This window comes from Bombina bombina, chromosome 5 (assembly GCF_027579735.1).
Source record: "Bombina bombina isolate aBomBom1 chromosome 5, aBomBom1.pri, whole genome shotgun sequence".
NCBI lineage: Eukaryota > Metazoa > Chordata > Amphibia > Anura > Bombinatoridae > Bombina > Bombina bombina.
The window spans coordinates 519,288,531-519,314,049 of record NC_069503.1 but is presented as its reverse complement, the minus strand read 5'-3'; the positions used below and the strand labels follow the sequence as shown (position 1 = coordinate 519,314,049).

The 25,519-nt window shown below is 41.3% G+C and overlaps 1 protein-coding gene across 1 annotated transcript in view; it reads left to right on the top strand.

Moving 5' to 3' along the window:
* DPY19L1 (dpy-19 like C-mannosyltransferase 1) overlaps positions 1–25,519 on the top strand; it is a 550,250-nt gene that overhangs the window by 492,544 nt on the left and 32,187 nt on the right. The window contains exon 20 of the mRNA XM_053715774.1: positions 15,900–16,074. Coding sequence (XP_053571749.1) covers positions 15,900–16,074 — 175 coding nt within the window. The remainder of the gene's footprint in view (positions 1–15,899; positions 16,075–25,519) is intronic.

Genomic DNA, 25,519 nt, shown 5'->3' with positions numbered 1-25,519 from the left:
GGATCGCAAGAATTCTAATTTTTGTTCCTTTCTTAACTTTAAGGGACAGAAGTCTTCCTCTTCCAATTCGGATCAATCCAAGTCTTCTTGGAGTTCCAGTCAGCCTTGGAATTGGGGGAAGCAAGCTAAGAAGCCTTCCGTTGATTCTAAATCAACATGAAGGGACCGCCCCCGATCCTGTAGTGGAACAAGTGGGGGCAGGCTTTCTTTTTTTCAGCAGGCTTGGATACGCGATGTTCCAGATCCTTGGGCCATAGATATAGTATCCCACGGTTACAGAATAGGATTCAAATCTTGTCCTCCCAGGGGCAGGTTCCACCTGTCAAGGTTATCTGCAAATCAGATTAAGACAGAGGCCTTCTTAAACTGCATAAAGGACCTATCATCCCAGGGATTGTTCCAGTTCCTCTAGAGGAACAGGGTCTAGGATTCTATTCAAATCTATTTGTAGTTCCCAAGAAGAAGGGCACTTTTCTTCCCATTCTGGACTTAGTGTCTCAATCATTTCCTCAGGGTTCTGTCCTTCAAGATGGAGACCATCCATTCTATTCTTCCTTTGGTCCAAAAGGGTCAGTTCATGACGACCATAGATCTTCATGTTCCTATTCACAGGGATCATTACCAGTATCTAAGGTTTGACTTCCTGGACAAACATTTCCAGTTTGTTGCCCTTCCTTTTGGCCTTGCTACAGCTTCTAGAATTTTTACAAAGGTTCTGGGGGCTCTTCTGGCAGTGGTGTGGTCCCAGGGTATTGCTGATGGGCCTTATCTAGACAACATTCTAGTTCAAGCTCCATCTTTTCATCTAGCAAGATCTCATACCAAGATGATGTTGTCTTATGTTCCCACGGGTGGAAAGTGAATCTGGGAAAGGGTTCCCTTGTTCCAGATACAAGGGTTTGTTTCTTGGGAACAATCATAGATTCCCTGTCCATGAAGATCGTTCTGACGGACATCAGAAAATCCAAGCTTCATGTTTCTTGCCTGTCTCTCTAGTCTGCTATTCGTCCATCTGTGGCTCAATGCATGGAGGTGATTGGACTGATGGTTTCCTCCATTGACATCATTCCTTTTGCTTGGTTCCATCTAAGGCCTCTGCAGCTATGCATTCTCAGTCAATGGAATGGGGACCACTCAGATCTCTCGCAGATGATCAATTTGGATTCACCAACAAGAGTCTCACTCTCATCTGTCTCAGGGCACATGCTTCCTGAGGCCTTTCTGGGTGATTGTGACCACGGAAGCCAGCCTGTTTGGCTGGGGAGCAGTTTGGGGTTTCTTAAAGACACAGGGTCTGTGGACTCCAGAGGAGTTGTCTCTTCCAATAAACATCTTGGAGTTGAGAGCAATTTTCTATGCTTAGCTTGGCCTCAACTAGCTTTGGTCCGATTTATCAGATTTTCAACATCACCTCGGTGGCCTACATCAATCACCACGGAGGTGTCTAACATTCTCCAGTGGGCGGAGTCTCACGATTGCCATCTCTCTGCCATCCACATACCAGGGGTGGACAAATGGGAGGCGGATTTTCTGAGCAGGCAGACTTTTCATCCCGGAGAGTGGGCTCTCCACCCAGAGGTTTTCACAATGATAACTCTCAGGTGGGGGTTCCGGAGTTGGATCTGATGGCGTCTCGTCAAAACGCCAAGCTTCCAAAGTATGGTTGAGGGTCAAGAGATCCTCAAGCCGTTTTGGTAGATGCTCTAGCGGTTCCTTGGAGTTTCAATATAGCATACTTGTTTCCTCCGTTTGCATTGCTTCCACGAGTAATTGCACGCCTCAAACATAAGAGAGAGCTTCTGTGATTCTAATAGCTCTTTCATGGCCTCAAGGATCTGGTTCGCGGATCTGGTGATGATGTCATCTCTTCCGCCATGGAGGTTACCTTTCAGGAAGGACCTTCTACTTCAGGGTCCCTTTCTTCATCCAAATCTGGTTTCTTTGAAGCTGACTGCTTGGAGATTGAACGTCTAAGTTTAGCTAGACGTGGCTTCTCTGAGAAAGTCATAGATACTATGCTTCAGGCTCGTAAACTGGTTACTCGCAGAATTTACCATAGGGTATGGTGTAAATACCTTCATTGGTGTGATTAAAAAGGTTTTTCTTGGAACAAAGTAAGGGTTCCTCAAATTTTTGCTTTTCTTAAGGAGGGCCTGGAGATGGGTTTGTCAGTCAGTATTTTGAAGGGTCAGATTTCTGCTCTGTCTATTCTTCTGCATAAACGTCTGGCAGTTCTGCCAGATGTTCAGTCTTTTGTTCAGCCCTTGGTCAGAATCAGGCCTGTGTTTAAATCTGTTGCTCCTCCTTGGAGTCTTAACCTTGTTCTTAGAGTTTTGCAGCAGGCTCCGTTTGAGCAGATGCATTCTTTTAGTATTAAATTACTATCTTGGAAGGTTTTGTTTCTTCTTGCTATTTCTTCTGCTTGCAGTGTTTCCGAACTTTCGGCTGTGCAGTGTGATTTTTCTTACCTTATTTTTCATGCTGATATTGCGGTCCTTCGTACTTAGCTGGGGTTTCTCCCTAAGGTAGTGTCGGATCGCAATATTAATCAGGAAATTGTTGTTCCTCCTTTTTGTCCTAACCCTTTTTCCCAGAAGGAACTTCTTTTCCATAACTTGGATGTTGTGCATGCTCTTAAATTTTACCTTCAAGCAACTAAACATTTTCGGCAGACTTCTGCCCTGTTTATTGTTTTCTCTGGTAAGTGTAGGGGTCATAAGGCTACTTCTGCCACTCTTTCTCTCTGGTTGAGAAGTGTTATCCGTTTAGCTTATGAGATAGCTGGACAGGTCTTCAAGCGGTGGTGCCTTCAGTTTAGGTCCACCTGTCTTGTTCTCCCTCCCTATTCATTCTGTGTCCTTTAGCTTGGGTATTGGTTCCCACTAGTAATTAAAATGTTTCGTGGATTTTACATGCCATAGGAAAGAAAATGTATGCTTACCTGATAAATTTATTTCTGTGCATGGAGAGTCCATGACCCACTCTTATTCAAATTAAGACGGCAGTTTTTTACACCTCTATACCATTGTGTTATCTTCTTTTTCCATTTCCCTTTGGCCGAATGACTGGGGGCTATGGGTAAGGGAAGTGATACTTAACAGCTCTGCTGGGGTGCTCTTCGCCTCCTCCTGCTGGCCAGGAGTAAAATAACCAACTAGTAATTAAAATGTTTTGTGGACTCTCCATGCCCAGAAATAAATAAATGTATCAGGTAAGCATAAATTTTGTTTTTTGTTTTATACCATAACTTAAATAATGCTACATACAGTAATAAATTAACAAACATAATTGCATAGCCATTAGTAACACAAACTAGGGTTCTGGGGAAAACAACAGTTGGGGTTGACAATGTAAGATTATAGCAGACCTGGGAAAAATTTTTATAACTATCATCTCTCATCTATCTTTCTCCACTCCCTCCTCTCTTCAAGCTCTCTTTGTACCCCCTCCCTTCTCTTTTAGGCCATATATTCTTTTTACAATCTTTCTCTTTTCACTCCTTTTTTTTCTCCACTCTTTCTTAACGCTATCTTTTCTCCATCTTTTCCCCTCCAATCTCTCTCTGCCCCAGTTTACCCTCTCAGAAGTAACAGTCTAAGCGCTAATGGGGTCCTTATATCCCTAGAGGAATAACATATCCTTGTCCTTTCATGGATATATAATATCCCTTTAGATAATATTTGTAGACATTCACTCAGTAACTTTTACTCGCCACTGTTAAATTTCCACCCGCCAATGGCTAGTGGACATGTTGAGCCCTGTATGTATGTGTGTGTGTATATATGTTATATAAGATATACTAAGATTAAAAGCAAAACTGGAAGAGTTAGTTACCTCATCTGTCCAGGTACCACGTCAAGTTCTCTCCCAAAACCTGGGTCCCTAATACAGCCGTACAAATGCCAGCTCTCAATCAAAAAAAACTGGGAACAAGTCAGGGTTCACAGACTTATGTAATCACCCTAGACACACAGTATACAAAACACGGAAGGGAACTGCACTCTCAGACTGGACTAGGTACACATCCCATAATCCGGCAACATGCACAGCCCTTGGTGCTCAATAACACTGACAGGTAGCTGTACCGTCTCCAGAGTCCCAGGCAGTTAACCCCAGACAAGTCTGGGTGCAAGGCCCATAGGGTAAATTATAAAACAAATTTTTCCCTATGGGCCTTGCACCCAGACTTGTCTAGGGTTAACTGCCCGGGACTCTGGTGATGGTACAGCTACCTGTGAGTGCTGTTAAAGCCCTTTTTAGTCCTTTTATTTTCTAACACCTGAGACCTTATATCGTTGAGCCCTTATAACTTATTATTGTAATTTTTTTAAGTTGCGCTATCCCGACACGCATTAAATTGCACTTGAGCGAACACTTTTACTTTCAACTTGTAATATGTGTGTTTCTTTCCTAAGTTATGGAGATGTCATCAATTACTAGTGGGAATATAACTCCTGGCCAGCAGAAGGAGGCAAAGAGTACCACAGCAAAGCTGTTAAGTGTCACTCCCCTACCCATAATCCCCAGTCATTCTCTTTGCCTCTGTCAATGGAGGAGTTGAAGTTTGGTGTCTGAAGAAAATTGGATTTCTTTTGCTACAAGCAAGATTTTTTGGGTCTAGCCACGTTAATCTCTTCAGTAGGGTAGTGGTGGCTTTAAAGCAGTTAGGAACTTGTGATGTGGGCCTTGCTGCGTTTTCCTAACATGTTGCTGCCCTAGTATAGAAAGCAAGAGTAGGTTTACTTTTTTCTACAGGTCTCTGTAAGGAGTTTGTGTCCTCTCACACCTTGTAGGCTGTCCTGCCGGATGGCTAGATTACAGATAAGTGCCTTTTTGTCTTCTAGGTATGGGAGACTGCACTTTATAAGGTTGAGCTGCAACATTATATGGCACATGTGTATCCTTCATAAGGATATTGACAGGCAGGGAGCAGGCACTTATGTGTGACTAGAGACCAGGGGTTTATTACTTTTATTGGTTTTAAAGTATATAACTTTTACTTTGCTGTGGGTTATGCTAAGCAAGCTACTAACACACTTTGTTCTTATAGTGTTTTGTTCATGCTATGTTTTTGGTAGAACTAAATATTAGCTGCTCTGCTATGGTACGCAGTTTGGGAAGCAGCCTTGTCTCCACAATTTAAGCAGCGCACTGTTCGTTGTGGAGATTTATGTTAAAACGCTGATGTTTTATGGGCTGATATGTATCATTAAGATGGGCTGAACTAACATATGAGTAACCATTATGCCCTCTAGGAGAATTATGGGGCTAACGGTCTTCCGTCATTACAAACATAGTGGCTGGAATGAAGCTGCAATATTGCAGAGTGTGTGTAAAGATGTGTGCTTGTATGCGGCGGGGTTTTCGTCAGCGGTTCACTTGACCCGCTTCTCCGCTTTGGTCTCAGACATGATCAGCTAGCGGAGTGGCATCTTCTCTGATGCCATTATTTTCACCTTAAGCTTTAACACTTCAGTCAGGCTGAGGTGTAGGGATAATTATTTGTCTGTCTACCTAGCTTAGTGCTAGACTTTTTCTCAAGCCCTATCAGTGTTCTTTTTAAAGTGGAAGTATATAACACATTTACATATTAAAATGTTAAAATAAAGGAATTTTATTTTTATTCTGAACAAAGGTCATGGAGACTCTGTGTTTTGTTATTTATGTATGTTATGTATTGAAGCACAAATTGTTCCTTATGCAATTCTGTGTGCTTGCGTAGCTAGAACTTTCTCATGTTGAGATAAGTTGTTGCCCGCTGAACCCAATGTCTTTCAGGTTAATGCTGTTCAGGCAATGCCACATCTTTCTCCTTAAACGTCCCAAGCCTCACTGGCGTCACATGCAGTGCCCTGCGGTTCCTCTTAATCTCCTGGAGGAGTTTATTTGCCTGCAGAAATTGCTGCATAGATATCTTCAGCGGTATCTGCTATCTAGGTTAAAGGAAAGATGCAAGAGGAACATAAGAGATTCAGATAGTAGGGTTTCTGTCCCATCTACTGCTACGCAGGTTGTCCTTCCTCATAAGTCTGATTAAGAGAATACTTCGGTAGCTTCTGAGGGTGAAATCTCAGATTTGGACAGTATATAATTCCTTCATCTGATGCTGAAGTAGTAACCTTCAGATTTATGCTTAAACACCTCGTGTATTGTTAAAGAAGCTTTTGGCAACTTTGGACGATACTGATACTCCTGTCAACCCTAGGAAGTTTAGTAAACTTTACAATTTCTATGATGTTCCTTCCTATGTGGAAGGGTTTCTAGACCATGCTATGGAGATTTTTTACAGGAATAGGAGAAGCCAGGGATACCTTTCTCCCTGTCTCCTGTCTTTTAAAAGATGTTTCCTGTTGTGGACTCCATTAAAGATCATGGTGCATAGTGCCTTAAGTAGAAGGGGCCATTTCTTCTAAGGCTCTGAGAACTACGATCCCTATAGAGGATAGCTGCTCCTTTACGGATTCATGGACAAGAAGCTGGAGGCTTATTTGATCATCTAGGTATTCAATGGAAACCTGAAGTTTGTATGGCCACTGCGTCAAGTGCAGCATCTTTTTGGTGCAATGCTTTGTCTAAATAGAATGGGAGCCAAGATATCTGGCTTCGCTATGCTAGCCCACGGGACGTTGTGGCTAAAATCTTGGTCTGCTGATGTTTCCTCCAGTCCAAGCTTCTGGCGGTTCCTTACAAGGGTAAGACCTTGTTTGGACCTGGTCTGACAGAAATAACTTATTACGGGTGGAAAAGGGCCTTTTCTACGACCAGATAAGAAGAATAGACCTAAAGGTCGTCAGGGATTCTACTCAATCTATTTGTGGTTCCCAAAAAAGTGGCAATTTTTCATCCTTTTCTAGACCTAAAGTGTCTCATAAAAGTTTCTCAGGGTACCGTCCTTCAAATGGAAACCATTTGTTCCATTCTTCCCTTGATCCTAGAGGATCAGTTCATGACGACCATAGACCTGAAGGATGCGTATCTTCATGTTCCCATCCACAGGGATCACTCACAAGTTCCTGAGATTCGCCTTTCTAGACAAACACTTTCAGTCTGTGGATCTTCCGTTTGGCCTTACCACAGCTCCCAGAATTTTCTCAAGGGTTCTGGGGGCTCTCTTGGCAGTGATCAGGTCTCGGGGAATTGCCATGGTGCCTTAATTGGATGACATATAGGTTCAGGTGCCATATTTTCGACAAGCAAACTCTCGTACAGAGATCTTGTTGTCTTTTCTACGTTTCCACGGATGGGAAGTGAATCTGGAAAAGCGTTCCCTTGTCCCAGCTACAAGGGTAGTTTTCTTAGGGACCATAATAGATTCCCTACCTATAAAAATATTTCTGACAGAGGTCAGAAAATCCAAAATTCTTTCCTCTTGCCTCTCTCTGCAGTCTACTGTTTGGCCATTAGTGGCTCAATGTATGGAGGTAACTGGTCTGATGGTCACTTCCATGGAAATCATTCCCTTTGCTCGATTCCATTTGAGAGCTCTGCAGTTATGCATGCTCAGACAATGAAACGGGGACCATTCTGATCTATCTCAATGGTTAGATCTAGATCAACAAGAGACTCTCTTCCATGGTGGCTTTCTCGGGTGTATCTGTCTAGGGGTACATGCTTCCGGAGACCTTCCTGGGTGATTGTAACCTTCCTGGGTGATTATGGAGCAGTCTGGGACCCGTTAAAGGCACAGGGACTATGGACTCGGGAGAAGTCTGTTCTCCCCATAAATATCTTAGAGTTGAGAGTGATTTACAATGCTCTGATGGCTTGGCCTCAGTTGTCCTTAGCCCGGTTTATAAGGTTCTAGTCAGACAATATCACCTCAGTGGCTTACATCAACCACCAGGGAGGAACTCGGAGTTCCTTTGACATTAGGAGGTGGCTCTGATTGTTCAGTGGGCGGAAGCTCACAATTGCTGTCTTTCTGCCATCCACATTCCAGGTGTGGACAACTGGGAAGCGGACTTACTGAGCAGACAGACATTTCATCCCGGGGAGTGGGCACTCCATCCGAAGGTGTTCTCCAGGTTAACCCTCAAATGGGGGATGCCGGAGTTGGATCTGATGCCGTCTCTGCAGAACGCCAAGCTTCCAAGGTACGGTTCATGGTCGAGAGATCCGCAGGCCGCCCTGATATATGCTCTGGCAGTTCTTTTGGATTTCAGTCTGGCATATCTGTTTCCTCCATTTGCTCTACTTCCACGAGCATCAGTAATTCTAATAGCTTCCTGCGTGGCCTCGCAGGATCGGGTATGCAGACCTATTGAAGATGTCATCTCTTCCACCTTGAAGGCTGCCTCTAAGGAAGGAACTTCTAACTCAGGGTCCATTCCTTCATCCAGATCTCGTTTCTCTGAAGCTGACTACTTGGAGATTGTCGGTCATTAAGACCATGGTTCAGGCTCGCAAGCATGTTACTAGAAAGATTTACCATAAGGTATGACGTAAATACCTTTTATTGGTGTGAATCCACGGGCTACTCTGGGAGTAGGGTCAGGATTCCTAGGATTTTGTCTTTTCTCCAGGAAGGTCTGGAGAAGAGATTGTCAGTCAGTTCTCTGAAGGGTCAGATTTCTGCATGATCTATTTTGTTACACAAGCATCTGGCGGATGTGCCAGATGTTCAATCTTTTTCTCAGGCCCTGGTCAAAATCAGGCCTGTGTTTAGGTCTTTTGCTCCTCCTTGAAGCCTTAACCTTGTTCTTAAAGTTTTGCAGCAGGCTCGGTTTGAGCCATTGCATTCCATAGATATTAAGTTGTTATCTTTGAAGGTTTTGTTTCTTATTGCTATTTCTTCTCAGAGAGTCGCAAAACTCTCGGCTTTGCAGTGTGATTCGCCTTATCTTATCTTTCATGTGATAATGCGGTTCTTCATACTAAATTGTTTTTTTTTCCTAGATTGGTTTTGGATAGAAATATTAATCAGGAAATTGTTGTTCCTTCTCCATGTCCTAATCCTCCTTCTCATAAGGAACATTTGTTACACAACCTGGATGTTGTGTGTGCTCTAAAATTCTACCTACAGGCGACTAAGGTTTTTTGCCTGTCCTCTGCCCTATTTGTTTGTTTTTTTGGAAAATGTAAAGGTCAGAAAGCTACTGCTACTTGTCTTTCTTTCTGGTTTAGAAGTATAGTTTTGCTTATGAGACTGCTGGTCAGAAGCCTCCTGAGAGAATTACGGCTCATTTCACGAGGGCTGTCTCCTCTTTTTGGGCTTTCAAAAATTAAGGTTCTTCAAGCAGTGGTGCCTTCTGTTTAGGTCTGCCTGTCTTGGTCTCCCTCCCTAGCCATCTGTGTCCTCTAGTTTGGGTATTGGTTCCCACTAGTAATTGATGAGGTCGTGGACTCTCCATATCTTAAGAAAAAAAACAAAATGTATGCTTACCTGATAAATTTCTTTATTTCCGGATCCCACCTTTTAATTTAAGACAGTTATTGTTTTACTAAACCTCAGGCACCTCTACACCTTTGTGTTATTCCTTTTTTCCATTTTCCTTCGGTCAAATGACTGGGGATTATGGGTAGGGGAGTGACACTTAACAGCTTTGCTATGGTGCTCTTTGCCTCCTCCTGCTGGTCAAGAGTGATTTACCCACTAGTAATTGATGACATTGTGGACTCTCCATATCCGGAAAGAAATACATTTATCAGGTAAGCATAAATTTTTGTTTCTCCAACATTGGTGTGTCCGGTCCACGGCGTCATCCTTACTTGTGGGATATTCTCTTCCCCAACAGGAAATGGCAAAGAGTCCCAGCAAAGCTGGCCATATAGTCCCTCCTAGGCTCCGCCCACCCCAGTCATTCTCTTTGCCGTTGCACAGGCAACATCTCCACGGAGATGGTTAAGAGTTTTTTGGTGTTTAAATGTAGTTTTTATTCTTCTATCAAGTGTTTGTTATTTTAAAATAGTGCTGGTATGTACTATTTACTCTGAAACAGAAAAGGATGAAGAACTAAAATCGATTGCTGTTTCCACATAGGACTGTTGAGATGAAGTAACTTCAGTTGGGGGAAACAGTTAGCAGACTTTTCTGCTTAAGGTATGACTAGCCATATTTCTAACAAGACCATGTAATGCTGGAAGGCTGTCATTTCCCCTCATGGGGACCGGTAAGCCATTTTCTTAGTCAAACAAACAGAATAAAGGGCTTAATATGGGCTAAAAAACTGGTAGACATTTTTATGGGCTAAATCGATTGCTTTATTTGGGCATATTATTCAGATTTAGGCTAACAATTGGCATTTATAATCTTGGGGAACGTTTATAAAACGGCAGGCACTGTGTTAGACACCTTTTTCAGTCAGGGGGCCTTTCTAGTTATAGACTGAGCCTCATTTTCGCGCCATTACTGCGCAGTTGTTTTTTGAGAGCAGGGCATGCAGATGCATGTGTGAGGATCTAAAAATCACTGAAAAAGCTTCTAGAAGGCGTCATTTGGTATCGTATTCCCCTCTGGGCTTGGTTGGGTCTCAGCAAAGACTATAGCTGGGACTGTATAGGGGTTAAATTTAAAAACGGCTCCGGTTCCGTTATTTTAAGGGTTAAAGCTCTGAAATTTGGTGTGCAATACTTTTAATGCTTTAAGACACTGTGGTGAAATTTTGGTAATTTTTGAACGATTCTTTCATACTTTTTCACATATTCAGTAATAAAGTGTTTTCTGTTTGAAATTTAAAGAGACAGTAACGGTTTTATTTTAAAACGTTTTTTGTGCTTTGTTGACAAGTTTAAGCCTGTTTAACATGTCTGTACCTTCAGATAAGCTATGTTCTATATGTATGAAAGCCAATGTGTCTCCCCATTTAAATTTATGTGATAATTGTGCCATAGCGTCCAAACAAAGTAAGGACAGTACTGCCACAGATAATGATATTGCCCAAGATGATTCCTCAAATGAGGGGAGTAAACATGATACTACATCATCTCCTACTGTGTCTAAACCAGTTTTGCCCATGCAGGAGGCCCCTAGTACATCTAGTGCGCCAATACTTATTACCATGCAACAATTAACGGCTGTAATGGATAACTCCATAGCAAATCTTTTATCCAAAATGCCTACTTATCAGAGAAAGCGCGATTGCTCTGTTTTAAACACTGAAGAGCAAGAGGGCGCTGATGATAATTGTTCTGTCATACCCTCACACCAATCTGAAGGGGCCATGAGGGAGGTTTTGTCTGATGGAGAAATCTCAGATTCAGGAAAAATTTCTCATCAAGCTGAACCTGATGTTGTGACATTTAAATTTAAATTAGAACATCTCCGCGCACTGCTTAAGGAGGTGTTATCTAGTCTGGATGATTGTGACAACTTGGTCATTCCAGAGAAATTATGCAAGATGGACAAGTTCCTAGAGGTTCCGGTGCCCCCCAACGCTTTTCCTATACCCAAGCGGGTGGCGGACATAATAAATAAGGAGTGGGAAAAGCCCGGCATACCTTCCCCCCCCCCCTATATTTAAGAAATTATTTCCTATGGTCGACCCCAGAAAGGACTTATGGCAGACAGTCCCCAAGGTCGAGGGGGCAGTTTCTACTCTAAACAAACGCACTACTATTCCTATCGAAGATAGTTGTGCTTTCAAAGATCCTATGGATAAAAAATTGGAAGGTTTGAAGGTACAGCAAGGCTACCTTCTACAACCAATTTCATGCATTGTTCCTGTCACTACGGCAGCGTGGGTTCTGGTTCGAGGAACTAGAAAAGTCGCTCAGTAGAGAAACTCCATATGAGGAGGTTATGGACAGAGTTCACGCACTTAAATTGGCTAACTCTTTTATTTTAGATGCCGCTTTGCAATTAGCTAGATTAGCGGCGAAAAATTCAGGGTTTGCTATCGTGGCGCGCAGAGCGCTTTGGCTAAAGTCTTGGTCAGCGGATGTGTCATCCAAGACAAAATTGCTTAACATCCCTTTCAAAGGTAAAACTTTATTTGGACCAGAATTGAAAGAGATTATTTCAGACATCACTGGGGGAAAGGGCCACGCCCTTCCACAGGATAGGTCTTTTAAGGCTAAAAATAAGCCTAATTTTCGTCCCTTTCGCAGAAACGGACCGCCCTCTAATTCTGCATCTTCTAAGCAAGAGGGTAATGCCTCACAACCCAAACCAGCCTGGAAACCAATGCAAGGCTGGAACAAGGGTAAGCAGGCCAAGAAGCCTGCCACTGCTAACAAAACAGCATGAAGGAGTAGCCCCCGATCCGGGACCGGATCTAGTGGGGGGCAGACTCTCTCTCTTTGCTCAGGCTTGGGCAAGAGATGTTCAGGATCCTTGAGCGCTAGAAATAGTTTCTCAAGGTTATCTCCTGGAATTCAAGGAACTACCCCCAAGGGGAAGGTTCCACAGGTCTCACTTATCCTCAAACCAAATAAAGAGACAGGCATTCTTACATTGTGTAGAAGACCTGTTAAAGATGGGAGTGATACACCCAGCTCCAATAAAGGAACAAGGAATGGGATTTTATTCCAATCTGTTCGTAGTTCCCAAAAAAGAGGGAACGTTCAGACCAATTTTGGATTTGAAGATCCTAAACAAATTTCTCAGGGTACCATCGTTCAAAATGGAAACTATTCGAACGATTCTACCCACCATCCAGGAAAGTCAATTTATGACTACCGTGGATTTAAAGGATGCGTACCTACATATTCCTATCCACAAAGAACATCATCAGTTCCTAAGGTTCGCTTTTCTGGACAAGCATTACCAGTTTGTGGCCCTCCCATTCGGATTAGCCACTGCTCCAAGGATTTTCACAAAGGTGCTAGGGTCCCTTCTAGCGGTTCTAAGACCAAGGGGCATTGCAGTAGTACCTTACTTGGACGACATTCTAATACAAGCGTCGTCCCTGTCAAAAGCAAAGGCTCATAAGGACATCGTTCTAGCCTTTCTCAGATCTCACGGATGGAAGGTGAACAAAGAAAAAAGTTCTCTGTCCCCGTCGACAAGAGTTCCCTTCTTGGGAACAATAATAGATTCCTTAGAAATGAGGATTTTTCTGACAGAGGTCAGAAAATCAAAACTTCTAAGCTCTTGTCAAGTGCTTCATTCTGTTCCTCGTCCTTCCATAGCGCAGTGCATGGAAGTAGTAGGATTGATGGTTGCAACAATGGACATAGTTCCTTTTGCACGAATTCATCTAAGACCATTACAACTGTGCATGCTCAAACAGTGGAATGGGGATTATACAGACTTGTCTCCAATGATTCAAGTAGATCAAAAGACCAGAGATTCACTCCGTTGGTGGCTGACCCTGGACCATCTGTCCCAGGGAATGAGCTTCCGCAGACCAGAGTGGGTCATTGTCACGACCGACGCCAGTCTAGTGGGCTGGGGCGCGGTCTGGGAATCCCTGAAAGCTATGGTCTCGGGAAGAGTCTCTTCTCCCGATAAACATTCTGGAACTGAGAGCGATATTCAATGCTCTCAGAGCTTGGCCTCAACTAGCAAAGGCCAAATTCATAAGGTTCCAATCAGACAACATGACGACCGTTGCATATATCAATCATCAGGGGGGAACAAGGAGTTCCCTGGCGATGAAAGAAGTGACCAAAATAATTCAATGGGCGGAGGATCACTCCTGCCACTTGTCTGCGATCCACATCCCAGGAGTGGAAAATTGGGAAGCGGATTTTCTGAGTCGTCAGACATTCCATCCGGGGGAGTGGGAACTCCATCCGGAAATCTTTGCCCAAATAACTCAATTATGGGGCATTCCAGACATGGATCTGATGGCGTCTCGTCAGAACTTCAAGGTTCCTTGCTACGGGTCCAGATCCAGGGATCCCAAAGCGACTCTAGTAGATGCACTAGTAGCACCTTGGACCTTCAACCTAGCTTATGTATTCCCACCGTTTCCTCTCATTCCCAGGCTGGTAGCCAGGATCAATCAGGAGAGGGCCTCGGTGATCTTGATAGCTCCTGCGTGGCCACGCAGGACTTGGTATGCAGACCTGGTGAATATGTCATCGGCTCCACCATGCAAGCTACCTTTGAGACAGGACCTTCTTGTTCAGGGTCCATTCGAACATCCAAATCTGGTCTCCCTCCAACTGACGGCTTGTAGATTGAACGCTTGATTCTATCAAAGCGTGGGTTTTCAGATTCTGTTATAGATACTCTGGTTCAGGCCAGAAAACCTGTAACTAGAAAAATTTACCATAAAATATGGAAAAAATATATCTGTTGGTGTGAATCCAAAGGATTCCCATGGAATAAGATAAAAATTCCTAAGATTCTCTCCTTTCTACAAGAAGGTTTGGAGAAAGGATTATCTGCAAGTTCTCTAAAGGGACAGATCTCTGCTTTATCTGTCTTACTACACAAAAGACTGGCAGCTGTGCCAGATGTTCAAGCATTTGTTCAGGCTCTGGTTAGGATCAAGCCTGTTTACAGACCTTTGACTCCTCCCTGGAGTCTAAATCTAGTTCTTTCAGTTCTTCAAGGGGTTCCGTTTGAACCTTTACATTCCATAGATATTAAGTTACTATCTTGGAAAGTTTTGTTTTTAGTTGCAATTTCTTCTGCTAGAAGAGTTTCAGAGTTATCTGCTCTGCAGTGTTCTCCGCCCTATCTGGTGTTCCATGCAGATAAGGTGGTTTTGCGTACTAAGCCTGGTTTTCTTCCTAAAGTTGTTTCTAACAAAAATATTAACCAGGAGATAGTTGTACCTTCTTTGTGTCCGAATCCAGTTTCAAAGAAGGAACGTTTGTTACACTATTTGGACGTTGTCCGTGCTCTAAAGTTCTATTTAGAGGCTACTAAAGATTTCAGACAAACATCTTCCTTGTTTGTTGTTTATTCTGGTAAAAGGAGAGGTCAAAAAGCGACTTCTACCTCTCTTTCCTTTTGGCTTAAAAGCATTATCCGATTGGCTTATGAGAATGCCGGACGGCAGCCTCCTGAAAGAATCACAGCTCACTCCACTAGGGCTGTGGCTTCCACATGGGCCTTCAAGAACGAGGCTTCTGTTGACCAGATATGTAAGGCAGCGACTTGGTCTTCACTGCACACTTTTGCCAAATTTTACAAATTTGATACTTTTGCTTCTTCGGAGGCTATTTTTGGGAGAAAGGTTTTGCAAGCTGTGGTGCCTTCCGTTTAGGTAACCTGATTTGCTCCCTCCCTTCATCCGTGTCCTAAAGCTTTGGTATTGGTTCCCACAAGTAAGGATGACGCCGTGGACCGGACACACCAATGTTGGAGAAAACAGAATTTATGCTTACCTGATAAATTACTTTCTCCAACGGTGTGTCCGGTCCACGGCCCGCCCTGGTTTTTTAATCAGGTCTGATGAATTATTTTCTCTAACTACAGTCACCACGGTACCATATGGTTTCTCCTATATATATTTCCTCCTGTCCGTCAGTCGAATGACTGGGGTGGGCGGAGCCTAGGAGGGACTATATGGCCAGCTTTGCTGGGACTCTTTGCCATTTCCTGTTGGGGAAGAGAATATCCCACAAGTAAGGATGACGCCGTGGACCGGACACACCGTTGGAGAAAGTAATTTATCAGGTAAGCATAAATTCTGTTTTTTTTCAACGCACTTTTGACAAACTCCTTTTTGCTTCCGTGCAACACAGAGCGACACTAGTAATCTAGCCTATAATATGAATATCAAATTAGTACAGCAATTTAGAATTCACCTTTATCAAAAAAATCTCTTATTTCCATAATGCAAACATGAATTTTAATTTTTAATTAAAAACTCAAAAGGTACAGAGACGAAATTTTATACAAATATGATTTATCCATTCCAGAGAGACAAGAACGTTTACAAAACAAGATTTAACTTAGAATGAGCATCCAGCCGACACTATAAATAATGTTTTATATTTGAATGTTTTTACAAAATACAGAGTTAATTTGATACACAGTGTGTCTACATTTATCATTTTAGCTGTTTTGGTGGATCTTCAACAGAGTGAATTTTCGACTGTTTATCTTCTCGCTATTAGCATGTATGGCCATTCAAGGTTTCACTAACCTTCAGAATGAGTGGAACATAAAAGGCGAGTTCAGCAATTTACCTCAAGAAGAACTGTTAGAGTGGATACAAGTTCACACAAAACCAAGTAAGTAATTTTACCCTTTTCGTGCTCTTATGAAGATTACATATTAGGGAAGAAACATGAATAATCCAAGATTGGTGGGTATTTCTTATATTAGTTAAAATATGTTGCATTCAGACTGTCTTCCAGTAACAAATATGACTGGGAGCAGTGGGGGAGGGGGGAGGGTGATGAGGGATCTACACTACATAAATATGGGGATATATATATATATATATATATATATATTTATTATTATTATTTTTTATTATTATTATTATTATTATTCTTTTAAATAAAAGCCCTAAACTGCATACTGGTAGACTGTCTGATTTAGAAGACGGCTTTTTGGAAGGGATTAGGGGGTGGGAGGGTAATCCCTACACAAGAGCAAATATTAACCTTACAATCTAACTGATTAAACCCTTCACTACCTTCTAATTGCCAAGAGCCAATAGCAAACAAAACAAAAGGAATTGGAGAGAAGCTTTTACAACCATATGATTATGTCTGCAGTACTTGTGTGTAAATAATTTCAGTGAGAAACCCAATTTCCAAAAAAAGTTAACACTTATACGGGTGGTGGGAGTCCATGATCAATTACTCCTGGAAATTACTCTTCTCTACCACTGAATTACTCTTCTCTACCATTAGGAGGAGGCAAAGATTCCCAAACCCCAAGAGCCCTATAAAACCCCTACTTCCTCACACATACCTCAGTCTTTACTTTGCCTCCACTAGAGGTGGTGGAAGAATGAAGATGTGCATTTTATTCTTTAGAGAAAGAGGTTTTCAGTTTATTTTGAGGCCTGGTTTCCCCTCAGAGTACAGTGCTTGTCAGAGGAATGCATTTTTGGTTTGGTTTGTGACTCTTTATTCACCTCATGGGAATTTCTTCTATAATCAGTAGCAGGGCCTTGTCTTTTGCCTCCCTCTATGGATCTGCAAAATACTCCTATTCCATAACCTCTGCTGATATGTTTCAGTACTGGTTTGGCTGTCTGCTGCTTTGCTAGTGGATTTGTGTCTATTAATAAGTATAATTTATTGTATATATTTTTGTTTTTCACAATTCGGCCTTCGGGTTTACACTAGTCGGGGTTGCATACTTTAGGTTAATGTTTGTCAGGTTAGTGCATGTCCCTTTAGTTTTGTTATGGAAGTTTTCATGGTTCGGGCGGGTTATGCTTGTCGGGTTATCGCACGCTCGTTTGGTTATGCACACGGGTTTATAGCTGAAAGTTTTTTTCAAGCATGTTTCTCCTTGCTGGTGAGCATTAATCGTCTGTCAATGTTAATGTCCCTTTCTTTGTTTTGCAGTTCGACTTAGCGCACATTATATCTATTAAAGCTACTTAGGAGGAGGTAAGTTATTCCTATTCCTCAAGAGCTTTCTTTCATATTAGCAAGAGTCCATGAGCTAGTGACGTATGGGATATACATTCCTACCAGGAGGGGCAAAGTTACCCAAACCTTAAAATGCCTATAAATACACCCCTCACCACACCCACAATTCAGTTTTACAAACTTTGCCTCCTATGGAGGTGGTGAAGTAAGTTTGTGCTAGATTCTACGTTGATATGCGCTCCGCAGCAGGTTGGAGCCCGGTTTTCCTCTCAGCGTGCAGTGAATGTCAGAGGGATGTGAGGGGAGTATTGCCTATTTGAATGCAATGATCTCCTTCTACGGGGTCTATTTCATAGGTTCTCTGTTATCGGTCGTAGAGATTCATCTCTTACCTCCCTTTTCAGATCGACGATATACTCTTATATATATACCATTACCTCTGCTGATTTTCGTTTCAGTACTGGTTTGGCTTTCTACAACATGTAGATGAGTGTCCTGGGGTAAGTAAGTAAGCTTATTTTCTGTGACACTCTAAGCTATGGTTAGGCACTTTTTTATAAAGTTCTAAATATATGTATTCAAACATTTATTTGCCTTGACTCAGGATGTTCAACATTCCTTATTTTCAGACAGTCAGTTTCATACTTGGGATTATGCATTTGAATCAATCATTTTTTCTTACCTTAAAAAATTTGACTTTTTCCCTGTGGGCTGTTAGGCTCGCGGGGGCTGAAAATGCTTCATTTTATTGCGTCATTCTTGGCAAATTTTTTTTTCTGTTTCCGGCGTCATACGTGTCGCCGGAAGTTGCGTCATTTTTTGACGTTTTTTTGCGTCAAAAGTGTCGGCGTTCCGGATGTGGCATAATTTTTGGCGCCAAAAGCATTTAGGCGCCAAATAATGTGGGCGTCTTATTTGGCGCTAAAAAATATGGGCGTCATTTTTGTCTCCACATTATTTAAGTCTCATTATTTATTGCTTCTGGTTGCTAGAAGCTTGTTCACTGGCATTTTTTTCCCATTCCTGAAACTGTCATTTAAGGAATTTGATCAATTTTGCTTTATATGTTGTTTTTTCTATTACATATTGCAAGATGTTCCACGTTGCAACCGAGTCAGAAGATACTTCAGGAAAATCGCTGCCCGGTGCTGGAGCTACCAAGCTAAGTGTATCTGCTATAAACTTTTGGTATCTGTTTCTCCAGCTGTTGTTTGTATTGCATGTCATGACAAACTTATTAATGCAGATAAAATTTCCTTTAGTACTGTTACATTACCTGTTACTGTTCTGTCAACATCTAATTTTCAGAGTGTTCCTGATAACATAAGAGATTTTATTTTTTAAATCCATTAAGAAGGCTATGTCTGTTATTTCTCCTTCTAGTATACATAAAAGTCTTTTAAAACTTCTCTTTTTTCAGATGAATTTTTAAATGAACATCATCATTCTGATACTGATAATGGTTCTTCTGGTTCAGAGGTTTCTGTCTCAGAGGTTGATGCTGATAAATCTTTGTATTTGTTCAAGATGGAATTTATTCTTTCTTTACTTAAAGAAGTATTAATTGCATTAGAAATAGAGGATTCTGGTCCTCTTGATACTAAATCTAAACGTTTAAATAAGGTTTTTAAATCTCCTGTAGTTATTCCAGAAGTGTTTTCTCTCCCTGATGCTATTTCTGAAGTAATTTCCAGGGAATGGAATAATTTGGGTAATTAATTTACTCCTTCTAAAACGTTTAAGTAATTATATCCTGTGCCATCTGACAGATTAGAGTTTTTTGGGACAAAATCCCTAAGGTTAATGGGGCTGTCTCTACTCCTGCTAAACGTACTACTATTCCTACGGCAGATAGTACTTCATTTAAGGATCCTTTAGATAGGAAAATTGAATCCTTTCTAAGAAAAGCTTACTTATGTTCAGGTAATCTTCTTAGACCTGCTATATTTTTAGCGGATGTTGCTGCAGCTTCAACTTTTTGGTTAGAAGCTTTAGCGCAACAAGTAACAGATCATAATTTTATAGCATTATTATTATTCTATAACATGCTAATAATTTTATTTGTGATACCATCTTTTGATATCATTAGAGTTGATATCAGGTATATGTCTCTAGCTATTTTAGCTAGAAAAGCTTTATGGCTTAAAACTTGGAATGCTGATATGTCTTCTAAGTCAACTTTGCTTTCCCTTTCTTTCCAGGGTAATACATTATTCGGTTCTCAGTTGGATTCTATTATCTCAACTGTTACTGGAGGGAAGGGAACTTTTTTACCAAAGGATAAAAAACTAAGGTAAATTTAGGTCTAATAATCGTTTTCGTTCCTTTACTCACAACAAGGAACAAAAGCCTGATCCTTCATCCTCAGGAGCGGTATCAGTTTGGAAACCATTTCCAGTTTGGAATATATCCAAGCCTTATAGAAACCTAAAGCCAGCTCCTAAGTACCCATGAAGGTGCGGCCCTCATTCCAGCTCAGCTGGTATGGGGCAGATTACATTTTCTTCAAAGAAATTTGGATCAATTCCGTTCACAATCTCTGGTTTCAGAACATTGTTTCAGAAAGGTACAGAATTGGCTTCAAGTTAAGGCCTCCTGCAAAGAGATTTTTTTCTTTCCCGTGTCCCAGTAAACACAGCAAAGGCTCAGCATTTCTGAAATGTGTTTCAGATCTAGAGTTGGCTGGAGTAATTATGCCAGTTCCAGTTCTGGAACAGGGGCTGGGGTTTTATTCTATCTCTTCATTGTACCAAAGAAGGTCAATTCCTTCAGACCAGTTCCGGATCTATCAATATTGAATCGTTATGTAAGGATACTAACATTCAAGATGGTAACTGTAGGACTATCCTGCCTTTTGTTTAGCAAGGGCATTATATGTCTACAATAGATTTACAGGATGCATATCTGCATATTTCGATTCATCCAGATCACTTTTAGTTTCTGAGATTCTCTTTTTAGACAAGCATTACCAGTTTTGTGGCTCTACCGTTTGGCCTAGCATCAGCTCCAAGAATTTTTTCAAAGGTTCTCAGTGCCCTTCTGTCTGTAATCAGAAAACAGGGTTTTGGTATTTCCTTATTTGGACGATATCTTGGTACTTGCTCAGTCTTCACATTTTCGCAGAATCTCATACGAATCGACTTGTGTTGTTTCTTCAAGATCATGGTTGGAGGATCAATTTACCAAAAAGTTCATTGATTCCTCAGACAAGGGTAACCTTTTTAGGTTTCCAGATAGATTCAGTGTCTATGACTCTGTCCTTGTCAGACAAGAGAAGTTTAACATTGATATCAGCTTGTCAAAACCTTCAGTCACAATCATTCCCTTTGGTAGCCTTATGCATGGAAATTTTATATCTTAGGACTGCCGCATCGGATGCGATCTCCTTTGCTCGTTTTCACATGCGACCTCTTCAGCTCTGTATGCTGAACCAATGGTGCAGGGATTACACAAAGATATCTCAATTAATATCTTTAAACCGATTATACGACACTCTCTGACATGGTGGACAGATCACCATCGTTTAGTTCAGGGGGCTTCTTTGTTCTTCCGACCTGGACTATAATCTCAACAGATGCAAGTCTTACAGGTTGGGGAGCTGTGTGGGGGTCTCTGACGGCACAAGGGGTTTGGGAATCTCAGGAGGTGAGATTACCGATCAATATTTGGAACTCCGTGCAATTTTCAGAGCTCTTCAGTCTTGGCCTCTTCTGAAGAGAGAGTTGTTCATTTGTTTTCAGATAGACAATGTCACAACTGTGGCATACATCAATCATCAAGGAGGGACTCACAGTCCTCTGGCTATGAAAGAAGTATCTCGAATTTTGGTTTGGGCGGAATCCAGCTCCTGTCTAATCTCTGCGGTTCATATCCCAGGTATAGACAATTGGGAAGCGGATTATCTCAGTCGCCAAACGTTGCATCCGGGCGAATGGTCTCTTCACCCAGAGGTATTTCTTCAGATTGTTCAAATGTGGGAACTCCCAGAAATAGATCTGATGGCTTCTCATCTAAACAAGAAACTTCCCTGGTATCTGTCCAGATCCCGGGATCCTCGGGCGGAGGCAGTGGATGCATTATCACTTCCTTGGAAGTATCATCCTGCCTATATCTTTCCGCCTCTAGTTCTTCTTCCAAAAGTATTCTCCAAGATTCTACAGGAATGCTCGTTTGTCCTGCTGGTAGCTCCAGCATGGCCTCTCAGGTTTTGGTATGCGGATCTTGTCCGGATGGCCTCTTGCCAGCTGTGGACTCTTCCGTTAAGACCAGACTTTCTGTCGCAAGGTCCTTTCTTCCATCAGGATCTAAAATCCTTAAATTTTAAGGTATGGAGTTTGAACGCTTGATTCTTGGTCAAAGAGGTTTCTCTGACTCTGTGATTAATACTATGTGACAGGCTCGTAAATCTGTATCTAGAGAGATATATTATAGAGTCTGGAAGACTTATATTTCTTAGTGTCTTTCTCATCATTTTTCTTGGCATTCTTTTTGAATACCGAGAATTTTACATTTTCTTCAGGATGGTTTAGATAACGGTTTGTCCGCAAGTTCCTTGAATGGACAAATCTCTGCTCTTTCTGTTCTTTTTCACAGAAAGTTTGCTAATCTTCCTGATATTCATTGTTTTGTACAAGCTTTGGTTCGTATAAAACCTGTCTTTAAGTCAATTTCTCCTCCTTGGAGTTTGAATTTGGTTCTGGGGGCTCTTCAAGCTCCTCCTTTTGAACCCATGTATTCTTTGGTCATTAAATTACTTTCTTGGAAAGTTTTGTTTCTTTTGGCCATCTCTTCTACCAGAAGAGTCTCTGAATTATCTGCTCTTTCTTGTGAGTCTCCTTTTCTGATTTTTCATCAGGATAAGGCGGTGCTGCAAACTTCTTTTGAATTTTTTACCTAAGGTTGTGAATTCTAACAACATTAGTAGAGAGATTGTGGTTCCTTCATTGTGTCCTAATCCTATGAATTCTAAGGAGAAATCATTGCATTCTTGGATGCTGTTAGAGCTTTGTATTATTATGTTGAAGCTACTAAGTCTTTCCGAAAGACTTCTAGTCTATTTGTCATCTTTTCCGGTTCTAGAAAAGGCCAGAAAGCTTCTGCCATTTCTTTGGCATCTTGGTTGAAATCTTTATTTCATCTTGCCTATGTCGAGTCGGGTAAAATTCCGACTCGAAGGATTACAGCTCATTCTACTAGGTCAGTTTCTACTTCCTGGGCGTTTAGGAATGAAGCTTCGGTTGATCAGATTTGCAAAGCAACAACTTGGTCCTCTTTGCATACTTTTACTAAATTCTACCATTTTGATGTGTTTTCTTCTTCTGAAGCAGTTTTTGGTAGAAAAGTACTTCAGGCAGTGGTTTCAGTTTGAATCTTCTGTTTATGTTTTTCATTAAACTTTATTTTGGGTGTGGATTATTTTCAGCAGGAATTGGCTGTCTTTATTTTATCCCTCCCTCTCTAGTGACTCTTGCGTGGAAAGATCCACATCTTGGGTAGTCATTATCCCATACGTCACTAGCTCATGTACTCTTGCTAATTACATGAAAGAAAACATAATTTATGTAAGAACTTACCTGATAAATTCATTTCTTTCATATTAGCAAGAGTCCATGAGGCCCGCCCTTTTTTTGTGGTGGTTATGATTTTTTTTGTATAACGCACAATTATTCCAATTCCTTATTTTATATGCTTTCGCACTTTTTTCTTATCACCCCACTTCTTGGCTATTCGTTAAACTGAATTGTGGGTGTGGTGAGGGGTGTATTTATAGGCATTTTAAGGTTTGGGAAACTTTGCCCCTCCTGGTAGGAATGTATATCCCATACGTCACTAGCTCATGGACTCTTGCTAATATGAAAGAAATGAATTTATCAGGTAAGTTCTTACATAAATTATGTTTTTTCTCTTGTAAGGTGTATCCAGTCCACGGGTTCATCCATTACTTGTGGGATATTTTCCTTCCCAACAGGAAGTTGCAAAGAGGACACCCACAGCAGAGCTGTCTATATAGCTCCTCCCCTAACCCCCACCTCCAGTCATTCTCTTTGCAACCCTCGACTAGATAGGAAGTATAAAGAGATATGTGGTGACTTAGTGTAGTTTTACCTTCAATCAAGAGTTTGATGATCCTAGCGGTTTGTAACTAAGGTCCATTGCTGTTCTCACGCATAACTGAAGAGTATGGGAAAGCTTCAGTTGGGGGAACGGTCTGCAGATTACCTGCTTTGAGGTATGTTCAGTATATTTATTTCTAGAGAGATGAAAAGTTCTAGAAAATGCTGACAGAGCCTTTTATATTTGAGGTAAGCTAGATGCAGTGATTTTGCAACGACTGGGATCATGCTTACTAAACAGGGTAATACTTATTTCTCTTGTTAAGTGTATCCAGTCCACGGATCATCCATTACTTATGGAATATATTCTCCTTCCCAACAGGAAGCTGCAAGAGTCCACCCACAGCAAAGCTGCTATATAGCTCCTCCCCTAACTGCCATATTCAGTCATTCTCTTGCAAGCCTCAACATAGATAGGAGGTCGTGAGAGTCTGTGGTGCTTTCTACTTAGTTTATTCTTCAATCAAAAGTTTGTTATTTTTAAATGGCACCGGAGTGTGCTGTTTATCTCAGGCAGTATTTGGAAGAAGAATCTGCCTGCGTTTTTCTATGATCTTAGCAGACGTAACTAAGATCCATTTGCTGTTCTCACACATTCTGAGGAGTGAGGTACTTCAGAGGGGGAATGGCGTGCAGGTTTTCCTGCAGATAAGGTATGTGCAGTAAAATATTTTTCTAGGAATGGAATTGACTAAGAAAATACTGCTGATACCGAAGTAATGTAAGTAAAGCCTTAAATGCAGCGATAGCGACTGGTATCAGGCTTATTAATAGAGATACATACTCTTATAAAAATGTGTTTTAAAACGTTTGCTGGCATGTTTAATCGTTTTTTAACGTACATTGGTGATAACACTGTAATGTTGGTATAGCCTTAAATGCAGTAAAAGCGACTGGTATCAGGCTTATTAATAGAGATACATACTCTTGTAAAAATGTGTTTTAAAACGTTTGCTGGCATGTTTAATCGTTTTTTAACATATGTTTGGTGATAAAACTTATTGGGGCCTAAGTTTTTTCCACATGGCTGGCTTAAATTTTGCATAGAAACAGTTAACTGAAGCTTCCCACTGTTGGCTGTGGCAGTTTGTTGTGTCTGTTTTTTAAAAACGTCTATGTCGGGTTTTTTTTGGTTTTTTTTATCTGTTTTTTGCATTAAGGGGTTAATCATCCATTTGCAAGTGGGTGCAATGCTCTGTTACCTTATTACATGTACTGTAAAAATTTTGTTTGTTTTACTGCCTTTTTTTCACTGTTTTTCAAATTTTGACAAAATTTGTTTCTCTTAAAGGCACAGTAACGTTTTATATATTTGCTTGTTAACTTGATTTAAAGTGTTTTCCAAGCTTACTAGTCTCATTATTAGTCTGTTCTAACATGTCTGACATAGAGGAAGCTCTGTGTTCATTATGTTTTAAAGCCATGGTGGAACCCCATCTTAGAATGTGTACCAGATGTACTGATTTCATGTTAAACAATAAAGATCATTTTTTGTCTTTAAAAACATTATCACCAGAGGATTCTGTCGTGGGGGTAGTTATGCCGACTAACTCTCCCCACGTGTCAGACCTTTTGACTCCCGCTTTAGGGACTCGCGCTCAAATGGCGCCAAGTACATCAAGGGCACCCATAGCGTTTCTTTTACCAGGGGATTCTGTCGAGGGGAAAGTTATGCCGACTAACTCTCCCCACGTGTCAGACCCTTCGACTCCCGCTTCAGGGACTCACGCTCAAATGGCGCCAAGTACATCAAGGGCGCCCATAGCGTTTATTTTACAAGACATGGCAAAGGTGGTGAATAATATTCTGGCAGCAGTATTAGTCAGACTACCTGAAATTAAAGGAAAGCAGTTAGCTCTGGGGGTAGATACAGAGCATACAGACGCTTTAAGAACCATGTATGATACTACCTCACAATATGCTTAGTCTGTGGGTGATTTTTTTTGACTCAGGGAAGATGATTTAACCTGATTCTGATATTTCTACATTTAAAATTTATGCTTGAGAAC